Here is a 22,083-nt window from a genome sequence, read left to right on the forward strand (position 1 = left end):
TAAGCCGGGGAAGGACAAGCACTTGCCTTCCAGTTATCGACCCATCTCGCTTACCAGCTGTGTCTGTAAAGTATGGAGCGAATGGTTAACTCTCGATTGGTTTGGCTGCTCGAGTCTTGACGCCTACTTACCAACGTACAATGTGGATTTCGTAGGCGCCGGTCTGCTGTTGACCATCTGGTTACCTTGTCGACCTTCATTATGAATAACTTCTTGCGGAAGCGCCCGACCGCGGCTGTGTTCTTTGATTTGGAAAAGGCTTAAGACACCTGTTGGAGGGCGGGCATTCTCCGCACCATGTATACATGGGGCCTTCGCGGTCGCCTCCCTCTTTTTATTCGTTCCTTTTTAATGGATCGACAGTTCAGGGTACGTGTGGGTTCTGTCCTGTCGGACACCTTTCGCCAGGAGAATGGGGTGCCACAGGACTCAGTTTTGAGCGTCGCTCTCTTCGCCATCGCGATCAATCCAATAATGGATTGCCTCCCAACTGATGTATCAGGCTCCCTTTTCATGGACGATTTTACCATCTATTGCAGCGCGCAGTGTACACGTGTCCTGGAGCGCTGTCTTCAGCGTTCTCTTGACCGTCTTTACTCCTGGAGTGTCGCCAATGGCTTCCGTTTTTCTGCCGAGAAGACGGTCTGTATTAACTTCTGGCGCTACAAAGAGTTTCTCCCACCGTCCTTACGACTCGGTTCCGTTACTCTCCCAATCGTGGAGACAACCAAATTTTTAGGCCTTACATTTGACAGGAAACTTAGCTGGTCTCCACATGTCATATTTGGCTGCCCGTTGTACCCGTTCTTTAAATGTCCTCCGTGTTCTCAGTGGTATGTCGTGGGGAGCGGATCGAACCGTCCTACTTCGTCTATATCGGTCGATCGTTCGCTCCAAGCTGGATTATGGGAGCTTCGTATACTCCTCTGCACGGCCATCCATCTTACGCCGCCTCAACTCCATACAACATCGGGCGTTGTATACTAGTCCCGTAGAGAGTCTTCATGCTGACGCTGGCGAATTGCCACTCACCTACCGGTGCGATAAACTGCTTTGTCGGTATGCCTGTCGGCTACTGTCAATGCCCGACCATCCGTCTTATCGTTCCTTTTTTGACGACTCTCTTGACCGTCAATACAGGTTGTATGTGTCTGCCCTGCTACCCCCTGGAGTTCGCTTTCGTCGCCTCCTTCAACACCTTAATTTTTCACTCCCTGCAACCTTTCAAGTGGGCGAGAGCCACACGCCACCTTGGCTCCAGGCTCAGGTCCGCGTTCACCTTGACCTCAGCTCGTTCCCAAAAGAGGTTACCCCCGGTTCGGTCTACCACTCCCGTTTTGTGGAACTTCGTTCGAAGTTCATCAATATGACTTTCATTTATACAGATGGCTCTAAGACCAATGACGGGGTCGGGTGTTCTTTTATTGTCGGGGCACAAAGTTTCAAATACCGGCTCCATGGCCATTGTTCGGTCTTCACAGCTGAGCTCTTTGCCCTCTACCAGGTTGTTCTTTACATCTGCCGCCACCGACATTCTGCTTATGTCATCTGCTCCGATTCCCTGAGTGCCATCCAGAGCCTCAGTGATCCGTATCCGGTTCACCCTTTCGTGCACCGGATCCAACGCTCTCTTCGGCAGCTGGTGGACGTCGGTTCTCCGGTTAGCTTTATGTGGGTCCCTGGCCATGTCGGTATCCCTGGGAACGAAGCTGCAGATGCCGCGGCCAAGGCTGCGGTCCTCCAGCCTCGGACAGCTTCTTGTTGTGTCCCTTCGTCAGATTTTAGCAGGGTTATTTGTCGGCGCATTTTATCGCTGTGGCATGCCGATTGGGCTGCCCTTACAGCCAACAAGCTTCGGGCCTTGAAACCTCTTCCCGTGGCTTGGACGTCCTTCTCACGCCCTTCTCGGCGGGAGGAGGTAGTTTTGGCCCGGTTAAGAATTGGACACTGCCGGTTCAGCCATCGCCATCTGCTGACGGCTGCGCCGGCGCCGTTCTGCCCATGTGGGCAATTGCTGACGGTCCGCCACATTTTAATGTCCTGTCCGGATTTTAACGCACTGCGTCTCGATCTTAACCTGCCATGTACTTTAGATGCCGTTTTAGCGGATGACCCACGAGCAGCTGCTCGTGTTCTTCGTTTTATCAATTTGACAAACCTCACTAAGGACATTTGATGATGCTGTTTTTTAATCCTATGCCTGTCAATCTGTCTAAGTTGCGCGCCCTAAAACCACAAAAAAATAACTAAAAGCTAAAATCTCCATTGGTAAATTATTAACAGGAGGATCATATTTTCCTCAAAACTGTAGTTACTACTTCCATTTCGCATAAAGTTGTTGTTATAAGCTTTAATCGCCAATAATTGCGTGGATATTCAAACACACTCACTTGGAAACAATATCCGGTTACATGACAACAACTCAGTATCTCTCATTCGACTGCTGTGCCGTGACACGCGGCCGGCGCCGTTCGTAGCTAGGTGGCGCTCCCACGCTCAGCCGAGTTGCGGAGCGCCTCTATCGCCGTTTGCGCGTACTGTCGTGGCGGCACTGTTAAATGTCGTGGCACTGTCACAACACTTTTCTCCCCTTGAAAAAAAAAAACACTCACTTCCTTGGAGACATGGACAGTGAGGAGACATCCGTGGCCTCTTGTGAGGCCCCGAGAACATCCCGCGGAGAGACACGAGAGTATGGTCGAAAATGTCCAGGATGGAAGCTCGTGCGTGGAACATGCCTCCTGGACGAGATGATGGGTGAAAACTCCGGAGCAGCATCCGTAGGTGTCGTGGACCTGGGGGTGTGCTCCAGCGAGCTGGGTCCCGGAGAAGGCGGCGTAATTGGAAGCGGTAGCGACGTCGGGTGCATAAACACGTACGGTAGATCGGCAGCAGCGACAGGACTGGCTTCTCGGGCTGGCGGAGGCGAAGGAAGGGGCGGTGGCACCGGCGTGGCCACCACTCGTGGGCGCATCTGGTCGTAATGGCGAACAACCGAGCCGTCGTCCGTACGTATTTCACAAAGCCGGCGGCCGCGAAGAGCCTTGACCACCCCTGTAATCCATTTAGGGCGAGATCCGTACCCTCGTGCCCACACGTCGGCACCCACAGAGTATTTTCCCGCACTAGGGGACACAGCACAAGGCCTGACAGGGTGAAGCAGGTGCAGTAGAGTGCGCGGTTGGCGGCCGTGCAAGAGTTCAGCAGGGCTGCGATCACCCAGAGGCGTGAAGCGATAAGAACTCAGAAATTGCAGCACAGTGTCATCTGTGGAAAAATCACTAAGGAATTTTTTCATCTGGCTTTTGAAAGTGCGGACAAGGTGCTCGACCTCCCCATTCGATTGCGGATGGAAGGGCGGTGCTGTAACATGACGAATCCCTTGTCCAGTACAAAAATCACGGAAGGTGTGCGAAGAGAACTGAGGGCCATTGACCGTGACGATCGTGGATGGAAGACCTTCTAGTGCAAAGATTTTGGTCAAAGCCAGCATCGTCGCCGCAGTGGTGGGTGACGGATACCGAACAACAAATGGAAACTTCGAGAAGGCGTCAATCAACAGTAGCCAATAAGTACCGAGGAAGGGGCCGGCTAAGTCAGCGTGCACCCATTCCCATGGCTGCGCCGGATCAGGCCACGGAGAGGGCATTGTACGAGGTGCAGCCAGTCGTTGAGCACACTGACCACACGCAGCAATCGTGTGGGCGATGTCCGAATCAATACCGGGCCAATAAACGTGCCTGCGGGCCAGGGACTTAGTCCGAGAAATCCCCCAATGGCCTTCATGCAATAGTTTGAGAACATCTTTGCAAAGAGAGGCTAGCACCACGACCCGTGGAGATGCGCCATCCGTGGCCGGAACACCACCACCATCACGAACAGATGAAGGTGCAAGGCATGGTAGTTGCGAAGGGGATCCGATGCCCGGCCCTTGGTCCTGTCCAGCCAACCCCGTTGAACAAAACCGATCACCTGACGCAGGACTGGGTCCTGCACAGTACCTGATGCGACCTGCGAACCTGTAAGTGGAAAACCCTCGACCGAACGACGTTCTTCCTCATCAATGTAGAAACAGAGTAGTTCATCACGATCGAAAACCGGGTCGGGGCCCATCGGCAATCACGACAATGCATCAGCGTTGGTGTGCTGGGCCGTGGGGCGATAGTGAATCTCATAGTGAAAACGAGAAAAGTGTAAGGCCCAACGTTGCAGGCGGTGAGCTGCCTTATCCGGAAGAGACGCCGATGGGCTGAACAGAGACCAGTGGCTTGTGGTCGGTGATGAGGTGAAACATAGAACCATAAAAAAAAAACGCTGAACTTTTATAGAGCATAAATGATAGCGAGCGCCTCCTTTTCGATTTGAGAGTAACGCCGTTGCGCATCGTTGAGGGTCTTGGAAGCATAGGCGATGGGTCGTTCCGACCCATCCTCATACCGATGGGCGAGAACAGCCCCTAGGCCATACTGTGACGCGTCAGTCGCCAGAACCAAGTGCTGACACGGACAGAATGTGGCAAGACAAGGCGCCGACTGCAAATGAGCCTTCAGGCAGGACAAAAGCCTGCTCACACTCGTCGGACCAATAGAAAGGGACGTTTTTGCATAACAGCTGATCAGAGGATGAGCTACCGCCGCTGCGGATGGATTGAATTTGTGATAATAAGCAATCTTGCCTAGAAACGCCTGAAGTTCTTTGACCGTAGAAGGCCGGAGTAGAGGGTTAATGGCCGCAACGTGCTGACGTAGAAGACGTATACCCTCACGGGACAAGTGGAAACCAAGATACACAATGGAGGGTTGGAAGAACTGTGATTTGTCCAGATTGCACTTCAACCCAGCCGAATGCAAAACTCGAAACAGTGAACGCAAATTGCGAAGGTGCTCCTCAGTGGAGGCCCCTGTGACAACAATGTCATCCAGATAGTTGATGCAGCCGGGAACGGAAGCCGTGAGCTGTTCCAAAAACCGCTGCAAAATGGCTGGCACGCTAACGACGCCAAATGGTAACCGCTGGTACTGATACAACCCACAAGGAGTGTTGATGACGAGAAATTCCTTGGAAGAAGCATCCAACGGCAACTGATGGTACGCCTCCGATAAGTCAAGTTTGGAAAAGAGCTGGCCCCCAGTGAGCTTGGTAAATAACTCCTCAGGACGGGGAAGAGGATAAGTGTCAGTGAGGCTCTGAGCATTGACAGTGGCTTTAAAATCGCCACACAATCGCAGACTCCCGTTGGGTTTAGAAACCACCACGATTGGCGATGCCCATTCGCTGGAGGTAACAGGAAGGAGAATCCCTGAAGCTGTTAACCTGTCTATCCCAGCCTCGACAGGTGCACGCAACGCCACCGGAATAGGGCGTGCCCAGAAAAAATTAGGGCGAGCTGTAGGTTTAAGAGTAATGTGGGCTTCAAAATCCTTGGCACGATCCAGACCAGCAGAGAACACGGACGGAAATTTAGAACACAATCCATCCAGCTGTTGATACGGAATATCCTCAGAGATGAGGTGCTCATCATCATCAACGGAGAACCCGAACAACTGGAAAGAATCATAACCGAACAGGTTTTCAGTGCCCGCATGATCCACCACATAAAACGTGAGGGGCCTAACAACAGACTTGTAGGCAGTGGAAGCATCGAACTGGCCAATGATAGGAATTTTCTATTTATTATAAGTTCTCAGATTTCGCGTACCTGGAGACAAGGGAGGGGAGCCCAACTCCAAATACGTGCGAGAATTAATGAGAGTTACTGCAGAGCCAGTGTCCACTTGCATGCGAATGTCTTTATCCAGAACACGAACAGTAACAAACAACTTATTTGTTTGAGAAAGCACACAGTTAACATCCGTGTCCGATGCCTCGTCCTCGTCGACAGGAACTTTAGGGGGCCGACACACAGAAGCAATGTGGCCTTTTTTCCTACATGAATTACACGTGGCCCAATGTTTTGGACACGCGGCCCAGTCATGCTGTGCGAAACAACGTGGACGAGAAGGAAGTGCGGAACGAACTTGTTTCTGCGGTTGCTGTTTTCGCTGCGAGCGTCGCGGCCCAACGCGACGTTGTTTACGTGAGTGAACCGCCGCCACATCTTCGTTCCCCTGTGAAACAGGCAAATTGTCCGTGTCGAAAGTTGACTGTACAGACGGTTCAATCCCGTCTCCAGCCATCCTGATTTAGGTTTTCCGTGATTTCCCTAAATCGTTTCAGGCAAATGCCGGGATGGTTCCTTTGAAAGGGCACGGCCGATTTCCTTCCCAATCCTTCCCTAACCCGAGCTTGCGCTCCGTCTCTAATGACCCCATTGTCGATGGGACGTTAAACACTACCCACCACCACCTTGACTGTACAGCGCCTCCGTCACACCACGCGTCTATTTGCGCGCCAGCAGTGTTAGACACTTCAAAGGATTGAGCGATGCTTAGAACTTCAGACAATGACGGGTTTGGCAGTTGTAGGGCACGTTGTCTAACTTCTTTATCAGGAGCAAGCCGTAGAATAGCATCCCTAACCATTGAATCAGCATAAGACTCGTGATGAGTGTCCGTGACAAACTGACTCAGACCGTGTAGTTCCGCCGCCCGAGCCCGGTAAGATTGATTGGGCTGTTTACGACACCGGTAGAACGCCACGCGGGCGGCAACGATGTGGGTGTTTCTGCAGTAATAGTTAGACAATAAGTCACACATTTCTTGGAGGGACAGAGAGGCAGATTCCTGCAGAGGGGCTAACTGAGATAGCAGCTGATAGATCCGTGGGGAAATCCAAGATAGAAATAACGAATTAAACATAGGAGTGTCGACAACGCCGAAAGCCGAGAAGTGTTGCCGCAAACGCTTCTCATAATCCTCCCAGTCTTCAGCGGCCTCGTCATAAGGAGAGAACGGAGGCGGAGAAGAGGAAGACAGACGATGAGTAAGCGACGTCGACAACACCTGAATAGCAGCCGTCAACTGTGTTTGCTGTTCAATGAGTGCTTGCATAAGCTGTTCCGTGTCTGCCCCGTCACGAACACACAAATCCACAACGCAATGAAAATATCAGACCTCGTCGCCAAAAAGTGTTATAACCTTTAATCACCAATAATTGTGTGGATATTCAAACACACTCACTTAGAAACAATAGCTAGTTACATGATAACTCAGTATCTCTCATTCGACTGCCGTGCTGTGACATGCAGCCGGCGCCGTTCGTAGCTAGGTGGCACTCCCGCGTTCAGCCGAGTTGCGGAGCGCCTCTATCGCCGTTTGCGTGTGCTGTCGTGGTGGCACTGTTAAATGTCGTGGCACTGCCACAACAGTTGTAGTGTGGTTTAGGTGGTCCGTACAGGCAATCCAAAGTAGGTCCCTTCCTCACATAACACTTGCAGGTTCCAATATCTGTACTGTAATATATTGTTGAAATGACTAATGACATGGTGCAACCAACTATGGTTTTCCAGTTTCATTATAACACTGCATGGTGAAAAAAGATTCACCTACTGTGTGTGTGTGTGTGTGTGTGTGTGTGTGTGTGTGTGTGTGTGTGTGTGTTTGAGGGAGCGAGAGAGATTTATTTTAATACATCAGTATTATTTTATTTCCTAAACTTACTGGCACACCTCATTAAAAGGCTTCTGTGGTTGGACTGTACCACAATTTCTAATATTACACGTGACATAATATCTGATGTAAGAGTTTCAATCCTTTACTTCCAACAAGATAGCATGTGAGAGAATAACAAGCTTATGCCAGTGAATATTCCACCAGTACCTTACTTAATGTTATTGACCATCCACAGATAAGATTGTAAACATCTTCAGTCATACCATAACAGTTGTGCCTATACTATGACATAGGAAGTTTGTTTTTGTCAGCTAAAGGACGTTATCACATACATTGTTGTATTGCCTTTGTGCCACATACGCACCAAAATAAGAAGCATACCTGTTCACATGTATCAACAATGTATTGGAGTGTGAAAAGAAGCTGGAAGCATAAGATATGTAAATAACTTGGGTTATAAAGTGTATGTATGTGCAAGATCTTGTCAACAATTGACGTATAAACCAATGTCACCATTTCTGAATGTGTTATGGGTGCTTGAACATGACCCAAGGATAATAAAAAGAATACAGTCTACTTGGACCATGTTTTCATGCTCAAAACACTGGACTGAGTTTACCCTCTTCAAAACAACAAACTGTGGAGCTCTGATTGTGTGCCTCTTCCTGTTGGCGTGGCCAGCAATGCAACATAACCAAAAAAAGGTTCATGCAGACATAAGATCAGCTGTGCAAGATGTCTTTAGTGCTTTTGAAAGTGAAACCTGCATTGCCAGTTTGTCAAAGGATAAGTTTTGGTCCTGTGTGAAATCCACCAATGGATCAAATTTATCATTTGTAGATAGCAACTGCACAAAAATGGAAGATGGGAAAATTCTAGAGTTATAAACAGTTACTCGATCACATGTTCTCCACATTCACTTCTGTGCACACATTGACATATATGCATGTGACACGTGTAAGCAGGAGTGTTTGTGGAATGGAAAACTAAGAGTCAGGAGGAGGGGGCGAGGGTCCAGTGGACATTATGAAACAACTATTAGATAATACCTGTAGCCTCTCATAAAGTAGTTGATCACAGACCTGTGGAACAATGAGAAACCTGTGGTTACACACACACACACACACACACACACACACACACACACACACACACACACACTTGATTAATTATGGATCATGTTTCCCACGTATGACTTTCTTGGAAATGAATATGTTGTCAATAACTGTATATCCTCTAACACACAGTAAACAACTGTTTTTCGATATCTAAGGAGCATGAGAAAATTATCATTTCCATAATTTTAGGGGGCTCCGGACAGGTTGATATCTTAATTCCCAAATTATTATTTTTTTCCCCCCCTCCTCTAGTCATGATCTACAGAATTTACCATTCCCAATAATAAATAAAACACATATTAGTTCTGGTTTATTCATTTGTTTCAACAAAACATTGTGCGAGTAACCATGTATACGAGGGGCACTTGAAAAGTCCGTGCATAAATAAAAGCTACTCATGTGTTTGGTGTAAACCTTTGTTTTTCGAAATAGTCTCCTTTTAGACTTATGCACTTCATCCAATGTGATTCTAATTTGTTGATCCCTTCCGAATAATAGGAATTATCCATATGCAAAACAGCTATTAGTTCCTGCAATCACCTCCTCGTTTCAATAAAATCATTGTCCTGCCAGCTATTTCTTCAAATTGGGGAACAAATAGTAGTCAGAGGGAGCCAAGTCTGGAGAATAGGGAGATGTGAAATGAGTTGGAATCCTATTTCCATTAATTTTGTGACCACAACTGCTGAGGTGTGTGGAGGTGCATTGTCGTGATAAAAAAGGACTTTTTTGTGGTCCAATCGCCAGCGTTTTTCTTGCAGCTCGGTTTTCAAACAGTCCAATAACGATGAATAATATGCACCTGTAATAGTTTTACGTTTTCCAGATAGTCGAATCCCAAAAGACAGTCGCCATAACTTTTCCGGCCGAAGGAATGGTCTTCACCTTTTTTGGTGCAGATTCTCCCTTGGTAACCCATTGTTTAGATTGTTGTTTGAGCTCAGGAGTATAGTAATGTATCCATGTTTCATCCACAGTGATGAAACGACGCTTAGTCCTGCGGATTCTTCCTGAACGGCTGCAAATCATCCTTGCAATGCTTCACACAATTCAGTTTTTGGTCAAGCGCGAGCAATCGCTGAAACCCATCTTGTGGATAGTTTTCTCGTGTCCAAATATTTATGCAAAATAATATGTACCCATTCATTTGAGATGCCCACAGCACTAGCAATCTCACGCACCTTATCTCTTCTGTCATCCATCACCATATCATGGATTTTATCAATGATTTCTGGAATTGTAACCTCCACAGGGCATCCAGAATGTTCAGCATCACTTGTGGCCATATGGCCACTCTGAAAATTTTGAAACCACTTATAAACTGTTCTAATTAAAGGTGCAGAGTCACAGCAGTGTTTATCAAGCTTCTCTTCAGTCTCCTGAGCTGTTTTGCCTTCCATAAAGTAATGTTTAATCACCATACGAAATTTTTTTGTCCATTTTAGACAATGACTCCACTTCCTTGATTCACGCGAATGTCAAACACAAAGAAATAGACCAATATGGCTGAAAAGATACTACTAACTGAACATGACCTTGATACGGGCCAGTGGTGCCATCTCTTGGACTTTGCACGGACTTTTCAGATGCCCCTCGTACGTAATAGTTCTCAGATTGAGATTTGATTTTTGAATCCCCCACGTCTGAGAGCAATTATTTAGGAGGTAGTGATTCAGTAGCTTTCAAAACACTTGAGGAAGAGAAGCTACGTGGAGAAAATGTAATGATCACCAAGCAGGAGTGCAAAAAAGCAAATGGGTATGAGGCTATGAGGACTGAAAACTGCATATAAGGGAAAGAAATTGGAAGATGGCTGACGGTTAGATGGTAAGAATAGACATGAAAAAATCTGTCAAGGAAAGAATTCAAAACTATTATGGCATAGCAGTAGCATAGAAGATATCAGAAAAGCTGTGTGGGCAGTTTTGTTTCACCTCTTCAAGAGACAATAAATCCAGTCATAGGCCTTCCAGAAAGTGATTCTATTTACAAACCAGCTATTTCTTTTGCAAGTAGAAATCTTGAAAGAAACTTCCAAGGATTTGTCAGATGTAAGTCCACTGACGAAAATCACTCCCAAAATCCTAATGAGTCCATGAACAGTGTAATCTGGGAGAGAATTCCCGAGAGTGTTGGTGGCAATCGGTATACTGCATTTTGGTGTCTTGGATGCAGTGACAACATTCAGTGAAGGATATGAAGTACTGAAAAGGCTGCTAGAAACCTTTGGTCATTTTGCAGTAAAACAAATGTTAAATTTAGATAAAGGAAGGCTTTTTGTGTCTGAGAACTGTTTGAGACTTTGAAACAATGGCAAGACAGGCAGGAAAAAGGATATTGCAAGATGAAATGGAAGAGGATGCAGACAACCCAATGTATGGAGCTGGGAGGCATTGACAACTTTAATGGCCGTTTTCTGTAAGTTGTATTTTTCAAGAAAAAAGTGTACTTTCTTAGTTTCTATTAACCAGAATTTGTTCAAAATTATGGGGTATACTCATTGGAGTATCGTGCATATTTTAACACGGGGATTTTCGTATTTTGTAAATCTCAAAGAAGTTAGCCTTATGTACATCGAACGGTGTAGAAAGTTTGTGTACTTTTCACAAATATAATTATCTTAAAAATAATCAATACTTTCAGAAATACCTCTGTTAGTGGCTAGAAATGTGCAACCCAAGGCATATTTTCTTCAAATTTTTATTCCCAATAATTGCTGAAAAAAGGTACCTTTTATATGAATAAATATTACATTGTTTAAGATAGGGATTTTCCAATCTGCCCAAAACTCTTTAAATGAAGTAAAATCATATCAGCCATATTATGTCTTATGTAACTGTGTAAAGTTTGTGATTGCTATTTGTCCTGTGGTTAATGCTTTCTCACAAAGGCCACACTGTGTGTGCAGTAGAATCAACATTCATTGATGCTGAAGAAATGTAATACTTGCCAAGAAATAACTCCTGTTCCTCTATACCTGCAACAGCTGAAATGAATATTGTTTTAATGTACGGCCTTTTTTTTCCAGAAAAGTGCTCAGAAGGAATTAATGAATTTAGCTAGCGATTTGTCTCATAGCTGGCACAATATTGAGAAAGCAGCAGAAAAAGCTAGAAGGAAACGTTCACAGGTAGACATAGAAGCCAAGGAAGCACCAAATCATCTCACAGAACTATTGAACCAATTGAGAAGAGCTTCAGCAGAGGAACTTAAAGCTGTAAGTATCTCCTTCTCTTCCATGCAGATAAGCAGGTCTTGTATAGCTTTCATGTTGCATGATGCATATGTAGTTACACCATCATTTCTGTATATTTGATGTGGGAGAAAAGTAATGAGACTGATTTTTTATGTACCGTAGTTTTTATTTTTTCAGTCAATATTGCCCAAGGGAACTCCCTTGGGCAACTATACACTGGCAGTCATTGTTCCCACTCTGGGTTGCAGTGCTCTCGGTCACATTCTTCTGAATGTTCCTATATCCCAAAATGTCATTTTAAGACATTTTTCAATTTTGGGGAAAAAATCAAGAGGACTCAGTTAAGGTGAATAGGGGGCCACAGAACAATATGAAAGCCTTTTGAAGTCAAAAATTCCACGATGGAAGTGGCCGCATGGCATGGGGTGATCTCACGAAGCAGCATCCACTTGTGTGCAATGTCCAGTCTCAGTTAATAATTCTCTCTTTTCCTGAGCCTTTCAACTTTAGCTTTGTAAAACATTTGGTTGAAAGTTTGTCCTGGAGGAACAAATTCTTTATGCACGATAGCCCTTCTGTCAAAAAAGCAAATTTGCTTTGTTTTGATCTTTGATTTGCTTATTTGAGCTTTTTTTGGTCAAGTAGATGTCTGTGTGCCACTCCTTACTTTTCCACTTTTTCTCGGGATCCCACTCATAAATCCACGTGATGACTCGACTAAACCATTAGTGTGCCAAAGTTTGATGTACAGTGAAAGTGTTTAACAGGTAACCCATCATCCTTATTGTTAAACTTCAGTCTGATCTCACAAGAGCACACACACTGAAGTGTTTTTCTTGGTGTTTTAGAGTTTCGTGTAGCTGCTGGCTCGCACCTTGTACTTGAAACTGAGTCAGAACACTTCACAAGATCTGTTACCAGACGTAACATCTGAAGTATTTACCTTTTCCTTTTAATCGAGTGCTACAGTTGATTCTCTTGAAGTAGGGGTCCTGCTAATCAGTGCCTCTGAAATCCTGTGTGTTGCTGAGGAAAGGCTTGACTTCTTAACATTCTGAAGTTACTGGAGCAAAATAAGAAAACTTAGACTCATATCATAAAAAGCACGTCCTCTAGTTTCAGACATATATTTCCTTGAGTAGTTGTACAGCTCATTAGTGTGATTCATGAATTAGAGAAGAACACAACTTTCATAAGACATATGCCTTGAAGGCTCAATATGACAGTCCAGATTGCAGTATATTTCAACTGTTGCAAAACCATCCTGTCTCTCATGTTCATTTTTGGAGAGTGTGGTTGCTCTTTGACAGTCAAGCCACTGCCAAGCCACCACCGCAAAACGTAAAATGTGCCACCCACAGCGGGTGAAGCAATTTGTCACCGCTTCTTGCTGTTTCCTTGTATTCCACACTGCCCGCTTAATGTCTGCAAACACGAAAACACCCATGCACAGTATATGTTCTGCGGCTTACTTGCTACTACTTAATATTATTCTATCATGTTCATCTTTCCTTGCACCACATGACGAGTGTTACACAGGTGCCCACTAGAACTGATAGACTCAATTGAGTACGTACACATACAGGGGGCGCATGCGCTTGCAGACGCACACAGTTTGTTTCCTGAGTTACTTCCCATCAAGTGGACTCTCCCAACATTCAAAAAGTCTCTCTGCAGTGTCGTATAATTGTTAACCAGTTATTTTCAACAAGATGGTGTAACTTCACATACAGCTCGCGTTTCAATGTCACTGCTTGCTGATGTTTTTTGGTGATCGCGTTATTTAACAGTGACTTTGGCCTCCACGATCGCCTGACCTAACACCACCTGACACCCCCCCCCCCCTCCCCCCCGGGGTTTAGCAAAAGCAACTGTCCAAAATCCATCAATGAATGGAAAACTGCAATATCTACTTTCACTGCTTCTGTTACAGAAGAAATGTTACAGCTTGTGTTTGGAAACATAAGATGAAATCTATCTTTGGCTGTAGATTAAACCATTGTTTCTTCAATAAACTGGTTCTGAGCATAGTGGCATCAACATAACATGGTTTTACACCCAGAACTGTTTTATTGAAAATGACAAAGGCTGTAAAAGCCTATGCTCTCGTAGGCAGTTGTACTGTTATACTGTTATATGTATTGTAGTATTGGAATAAATACCACCCCCCCCCCCCCCCCCCCCCCCAATGAACCATGGACCGTGCCGTTAGTGGGGAGGCTGGCGTGCCTCAACGATACAGATATACAGATAGCCATACCGTAGGTGCAACCACAACAGAGGGGTATCTGTTGAGAGGCCAGACAAACGTGTGGTTCCTGAAGAGGGGCAGTAGCCTTTTCAGTAGTTGCAGGGGCAACAGTCTGGATGATTGACTGATCTGGCCCTGTAACACTAACCAAAATGGCCTTGCTGTTTTGGTACTGCGAACGGTTGAAAGCAATGGGAAACTACAGCCGTAATTTTTCCCGAGGGCATGCAGCTTTACTGTATGATTAAATGATGATGGCGTCCTCTTGAGTAAAATATTCCGGAGGTAAAATAGTCCCCCATTCGGATCTCCGGGTGGGGACTACTCAAGAGGACTACTCGAGAGGACTCGGGAGAAAGAAAACTGGCGTTCTACGGATCAGAGTGTGGAATGTCAGATCCCTTAATCGGGCATGTAGGTGAGAAAATTTAAAAAGGGAAATGGATAGGTTAAAGTTAGATATAGTGGGAATTAGTGAAGTTCGATGGCAGAAGGAACAAGACTTTAGGTCAGGTGGATACAGAGTTATAAATACAAAATCAAATAGGGGTAATGCAGGAATAGGTTTAATAATGGATAAAAAAATAAGAGTGCGAGTAAGCTACTACCAACAGCATAGTGAACGCATTATTGTGGCCAAGATAGACATGAAGCCCACACCTACTACAGTAGTAAAAGTTTATATGCCTACTAGCTCTGCAGATGATGAAGAAATTGATGAAATGTATGATGAGATAAAAGAAATTATTCAGGTAGTGAAGGGAGACGAAAATTTAATAGTCATGGGTGACTGGAATTCGACAGTAGGAAAAGGAAGATCAGTTTGGATTCCGTAGAAGTAATGGAACACGTGAGGCAATACTGACCCCTATGACTTATCTTAGAAGCTAGATTAAGAAAAGGCAAACCTATGTTCCTAGCATTTGTAGACTTAGAGAAAGCTTTTACAATGTTGACTAGAATACTCTTTCAAATTCTGAAGGTTGCAGGGGTAAAATACAGGGAGTGAAAGGCTATTTACAATTTGTACAGAAACCGGATGGCAGTTATAAGAGTCAAGGGGCAAGCAGTGGTTGGGAAGAGAGTGAGACAGGGTTGTAGCCTATCCCCAATGTTATTCAATCTGTATATTGAGCAAGCAGTAAAGGAAACAAAAGAAAAGTTCGGAGTAGGTATTAAAATCCATGGAGAAGAAATAAAAACTTTGAGGTTTGCCGATGACATTGTAATTCTGTCAGACACAGCAAAGGACTTGGAAGAGCAGTTGAACAGAATTGACAGTGTCTTGAAAGGAGGATATAAGATGAACACCAATAAAAGCAAAATGAGGATAATGGAATGTAGTCGAATTAAATTGGGTGATGCTGAGGGAATTAGATTAGGAAATGAGACACTTAAAGTAGTAAACGAGTGTTGCTATTTGGGTAGCAAAATAACTGATGATGGTAGAAGTAGAGAGGATATAAAATGTAGACTGGCAATGGCAAGGAACGCGTTTCTGAACAAGAGAAATTTGTTAACATCGAGTATAGATTTAAGTGTCAGGAAGTTGTTTCTGAAAGTATTTGTGAGGAGTGTAGCCATGTGTGGAAGTGAAACATGGATGATAAATAGTTAGGACAAGAATAGAATAGCAGCTTTCGAAATGTGGTGCTACAGAAGAATACTGAAGATTAGATGGGTTGATCACATAACTAATGAGGAGGTATTGAATAGGATTGGGGAGAAGAGGAGTTTGTGGCACAACTTGACTAGGAGAAGGGACTGGTTGGTAGGACATGTTCTGACGCATCAAGGGATCACAAATTTAGCATTGGAAGGCAGCAAGGAGGGTAAAAATAGTAGAGGGAGACCAAGAGATGACTACACTACGCAGATTCAGAAGGATGTAGGTTGCAGTAGGTACTGGGAGATGAAGCAGCTTGCACAGGATAGAGTAGCATGGAGAGCTGCATCAAACCAGTATCAGGACTGAAGACAACAAGAAGATATTTGCATGCACTGGGGAAGGGTAAAAAAAATTAGATATTTGGGTAGCACATGGCCCAAGCCAAAATCACAAAAATGAGTGGGTGGCCATATATGCATCTCCGCTTGTGTCATCAATTAGCCCATGAACAACACCGACCATTTGTATGTTGTTGTTGTTGTTGAGAAATGATGTCTTTATGCTAACTTAAGGAAAACGCAGCAGCTACTCACTGTACAAGACATGCATGCATCCACAAAAGATAATGTTATGCATCTGGTAGAACAATGACGGTATGGTGTACTACAAATTGCTTCGCTAAGGCGTAACCATTACTGCTGACATTTACTGTCAACAACTGAAATGTCTGGCAAATGCAAGCCAAGAACAATGACTGGGAAGATAGCGTGATGTGATGCTACTCCACAGTAATGTCCTCCTGCATTCTGCAGGACTGAAAAGTAATAATGGAGCTGGGTTGGAAAGTCACTCCGCACCCACCTTATTCACCTGATTTTGCGACCTCAGATTTCCACGTTCTCTGCTCTCTATCAAACAGCTTTCAAGGTACTCCCTTTCCAGATGGAAACACCCTCTGAGCATGGCTCGACTAGTTCTTCACCTGATAGCCACATGATTCCTACAGTTTAATTGGAAAGTTACCCTGGCATTGGCAGACTGTTGTAAACATTGAAGAAGAATATGTCAGTGATGACTAAATCCTTGTTACGTGTATCTGTTGTGTTTAATAAGCTTAGGTACAAATGCTATGAACTTACGCAGCAACCTAATAGTATGGAGGTTAGTGCTTAATGAAGAAGAGATTGTAGAAAGTCAAACAATGGAAAATCCAGGTTGGAATGCAACAGTATTATGAAAAGGATAGTTGCTTCTCACCATATACCGGAGATGCTGAGTTGCAGATAGGCACAAACATAGGTTGTATTTGTGTGTGGAGAAGAGGGAGGGGGAGCATATTTTTGATAAATATCTTGTTGGCTGAAAGCTGATTTTCTGACAGTTTTTTTCTTGTGCCTTTCTGCAACTCGGCACCTGTGCTATATGATGAGTAGCAGCTGTCCTTTCCATAATATTGTTAGATTTTAGAAAGTGTTGCAGGTGCCACTAAGTGGAAGGAACACCTTGGCATTTTATAAGAAGCTGGAAATTTAATTAAGATATGAGGATGGTTTGAAAAGTTCTCGAAATGGAATAGAAAAAAAGTACTTACATCACTGAAACATTTTTTTCATTTTTCAATGTAGTCTCCTTGTAGACTAATGCACTTGGTCCAATAATGTTCCAGTGCCTTGATCCCATCTCGAAAATGAGTTTCCTCCAGACTTGCAAAAGAATTGTTAATTCCAGCTATCAATTCTTCATTTGAAGTGAATCTGCGTCCACCAAGAAAAATTTTTAGTTTTGGGAAGAGATGGAAGTCTGTCAGAGCCATATCAGGTGAATAAAGTAGGTGTGACAACAATTTATACCTTAGTTCGCGTAATTTTACCATGCCGCTGGCACGTGTGGGGGCACATGTCAAGAGTCGCAGCACCCATCTTGCAGATAATATTTTCATTTCTAATTCTTCAGTTTAAATGCGATATACCTTTTCAGATGATATCTGGCAAGTGTGAGCAATTTCACGCACTTTCAATGGGCGATCCTCCACACCCATTTTGTGCACTTATGCAATGATTTCTGGAGTAGTGACACGTCTTGGCCGGCCACTGTGCGAATCATCTAAGATCTCTCGACCAAATGTAAATTCGTTCACCCACTTGGCAACAGTTGTATGTGAAGATGCATTGTCCCCTAGTGTATTCTGGAAATCGGCATGAATGTCCTTTGCTTTCATACATTTCTTTACAAAGTTCTTAATCTCTGCTCGAATCTTGAATTTTCATTTTTTTTCTTCTTTTTTCCCCCCATCTTTGCAAATCACTACGTGGGAGCAACAGAGCCAAGTCACAGCCACAGCTCTCTTCCGAGAGCATGACACCTGTTTACAGACACCAGTCCAATGAATATCACGTGAAACACTCGTTGTGCTGGTGCTGACCTCTTGTGGTGATTCCGAGAACTTTTCAAACCACCCTCGTACACCAAAGAAAGGAAGGAGTGCCTTACTTGTTGTTGGTAGACTAAGCTACATGAAATTTGTTCAATAAAAATATTAGAATGGAGGAGGGATCATGCGCTTCCGTTATGATTCAATGGTTAAATTGTGTTGAAATTATTTCAGTAATGTATGAGATCATGGAAGTAAGTGCAGTCAGCTGGTTATCACCATTCCCTACATCTACATCTATACTCCACAAAGCAAAGTCAGGTGTGGGTGAATGGTACGTTATGTATCAATGTCGCACCCCCACACTCTTCCCCATTCCATTCACAAATGACTCGTGGGAAGAAAGATTGCTGATAAGCTTTCATGTGAGGTCTGGGGTATCTCTAATTTTCCCTCCACGGTCTTTTCGCGAAATACAGTGTGTACATAAAGTTCAAGAATACTTTCAATTATCGTCGACTGCGGCAGTCGCTTCCCGTATTCTCTCCCAGAGCTCTGCTACATCACATGCTAGGGCGGTACATACACCAGATCTATAATGTGTCCCCACAGTAAAAAGTCACACAGAGTGAGATCTGGTGATCGGGAAGGCCCTTTCGTGAAACAGCTGTCCCCTTTTGTAGCAAGGACGATCTATCGATGCAGCAGCTCCGTGTTCAGGTACTGATGAACTTCGCGATGAAAACGGGGTGGAGCCCCATCCTGCTGAAAGATGAACGGAGAGTCAGATTGCATTTGAGCCATCAGCCATTGCTGCAACATGTCCAAGTAGGAATATCCAGTGACAGTGCTCTCGGCAAAGAACAATGTGGCCTGTACAGTTTTTGACGCGACACAGCACAAAGAACATTTACCTTTGGGGAATCGTGCTCAAATTCAATGCATTCGTGTGGATGCTTTGAACCCCATATTCAACAATTATGCCTGTTCACTTTCCCATTAGTGTGAAAAGTGGCTTCGTCGCTAAAAATTAAGCGATCAACAATGCCATCCCCATCCTCATTCAATTGTTGCAACTGCAAACAAAACTCAAAACACTTGTCTTTGTCGTCATTGAGCTTCTGCACTAGCTCCAATTTGAATGGTTTCATGGACAGCTTCTGTCACAGGACTTTGCACACTGTCATTGGAGCAATTTAGAGTTCACAGGATGCGCGATTCACAGATTCCTTTGGAGTCTTTACAAATGTCTCTCGTACGTGCTCCACATTCACTTCACTCACACTGGGACATCTGCCTCTCTCTGTCGGGCACAAGAAACCCGTCGTAACAAATTTGTTGTGCCAGTGGTAAATGGCCTTCCATGTTGGTGGCTTCTTGCCATACTTGGTTCTAAACAATCATTGAACAGCTGTAGCACACTTGTTTTTTCTTGAATTCCAACACACAGAAAGCTTGCTCTGCACCTGAACGCGCTACATTTGCAACTAGCACTGATTATCAGCAACTTACCAAACTACGCTGTGGTGGTATACATTAAAAAAAACTTTCAGGGTTTCTCTTCAAAATGACATGTGTAATATCTGTCCAATGTTTGGTTCTTGTGCAATAAATAATTGAAAGTGTTCCCGGACTATATGTACACCCTGTACATGTTGTAGGAAGCAATATACTAGTAACTCTTCTAGGAATGATAATTAATTGAAACCCTCAGCTCCCGACAGGTGTAGTTGATATACGGTAATGGGGACAGCTGAAAATGTGTTCCCCGACCGGGACTTGAACCCAGGATCTCCTGCTTACATGGCAGACGCTCTATCCGTCTGAGCCACCGAGGGTACAGACGAATAGTGCGACTGCAGGGACTTATCCCTTGCACGCTTCCCGTGAGACCCACATTCCCAACTGTCCACCGTCTATATACGTAATGTACCTAATAGATATTTGCCCTTCCACTCATTACTCGCGCACACCAAGTTGTCGATTCCCATAAGAGTTCGGGCAACCTGTGCGCATTCGCACAGACGAACGTCAATGGCTGGATAGCCTTTAACTATATATATGAAGATAGTAATTGTTCTCGAAAGAACAGATACCATTGATCACCGTGCAGCTTCTCTAGATTAAATGATAATTAATTAAAACCCTTATCTGCTGACAGGTGTTGTTGATATATCTCGATGGGGATAGCTGAAAATGTGTGTGTCTGCCATGTAAGCAGGAGATCCCGGGTTCGAGTCCCGGTCGGGGCACACATTTTCAGCCTGCCCATCGAGGTATATCAACACCTGTAGGCAGCTGAAGGTTTCAATTATCATTCATTCTAGAGAAGCTGCACAGTCATCAATGGTATCTGTTCTCTCAAGTACAATTACTATCTTCATATATATATTCTAGGAATGTACGCTCTTGGAAGTTTTGACAGTAAAGAGCACAGTGGTGCAGAATGCTTCTCTTGCAGCGTCGCTCTGGGATTAGCTGAGCATCATCTTCACTCTCTTACTAAATGAACCTTTAACGAAATGTGCTGCTCTTCTTTGAATGCCCTTGTTCTTGTGTCTTTCCTATCTGATACAGAAACCAGCCTGATGAGGTTCATAAAGTATTGGTTGAACAAGGGTTTTGTAAGCTGCCTGCATTGTGGGTTGCCTCCATCTCCACAGGATCTTCCAATGAGTCTGTTTGGTGTCAGCCTCAGCAATAAGTTTCATGTGTTCATTCCACTTTAAACTGCTCCATACGTACATTCCTAGATGTTTTATGGGAGTGATTGCATCCAGCGAGTGTTCTGCAGTTGTTCAGCCATATAGCAGTGGGTCTTCCTGCCTATTTATTTGCAATTCATTAAATTTGTTTTACATTGAGGGTCACCTGCCAATCCCTGCACCAAGCATTGATCATTTGCAGATTGTGTTGGATTTCGATTCAATTTCCTAGTGTTGCAACATCTCTGTACACAACAGTATTTTCCATGAAAATCTTCATGGTACTTTCAACATTAGGACATTTATGTATTGTACATCTGAAGGTTTCTCTCTATTGAAAATGACATGTTGTTTTCTGTTACCTAGAAAATCTTCAGTCCAATCATTCAGCTTGTCCAATATTCCATATGCTCCTGTTTTGTTGTCAAAGGTATGAAATTGTGTCGAACACATTCCGGAAGCTGAGAAAATGTTTTTTTCCCCTTTAAAATTCATTTTTGTAAGTTAGTTTCTGTAGTTGTAAATTATTTTATTGAGGTTGGATTCCTCTGGAAACCATGTTCTCAACTACCACAGTATTAGTGCTGTAAACAAGAAAAATGGCAGCCTCAGTTGTAAGAGATTTGAAATAATTTATTACAGCAAATTGATTTGTCACCGCATGGCCATTTTCAGTACAAAAATAAGTATTGAAGACTCGTGTAATAAAAGCACATACTAACAACTTCAACATGGGCGTCCGCAGCTTGTGGTGTAATGGCTAGCGTTGCTGCCTCTGGATCACAGAGTCCCGGGTTCGATTCCCGGCTGGTTCGGGCATTTTATCTGCCTAGGGACTGGGTGTTTGTGTTGCGCCATCATTTCAACATCATCATTATTTGTGAACATGGCTAAAATTTGACTGTGTAAAGATTGGGACACTGTACGGGCACTGATGACCGTGCGGTTAATCAGCCCACAAACCAATCATCATCATCCTCCTCATTCAACGTTTATTGTGTGTTGAGGTCATGTTGAAGCTATAATATGTGCTTTTATTGCACAAATTTTAAAACTAATATTTGCACTGAAGAGGGTCCTGTAGTGAATGAAATAGATTTTCTGTAATAAATGATTTAATCTCTCTTAGAATCGAGGCTGCCATTTTTAATTTTGTTTAATACAGGAGCTATTATTATTATTATTATTATTATTATTATTTCTTTACTTTCTCAGACGTTAAGTCTGGTTAAAAATGGAAAGTGACGTGGACCTTGATCAAGCGTCACTTCCTTTTAACTGTA

General features: G+C 44.2%; 1 protein-coding gene across 1 annotated transcript in view; it reads left to right on the plus strand.

Annotated features, from left to right (window-relative positions):
• The window catches only part of LOC126109670 (disks large homolog 5-like), a 103,571-nt gene that overhangs the window by 68,641 nt on the left and 12,847 nt on the right, over positions 1–22,083 (plus strand). The window contains exon 7 of the mRNA XM_049914721.1: positions 11,697–11,885. Within this exon, the coding sequence (XP_049770678.1) occupies positions 11,697–11,885 (189 nt within the window). The remainder of the gene's footprint in view (positions 1–11,696; positions 11,886–22,083) is intronic.

This window comes from Schistocerca cancellata, chromosome 12, assembly GCF_023864275.1.
Source record: "Schistocerca cancellata isolate TAMUIC-IGC-003103 chromosome 12, iqSchCanc2.1, whole genome shotgun sequence".
Classification (NCBI taxonomy): domain Eukaryota; kingdom Metazoa; phylum Arthropoda; class Insecta; order Orthoptera; family Acrididae; genus Schistocerca; species Schistocerca cancellata.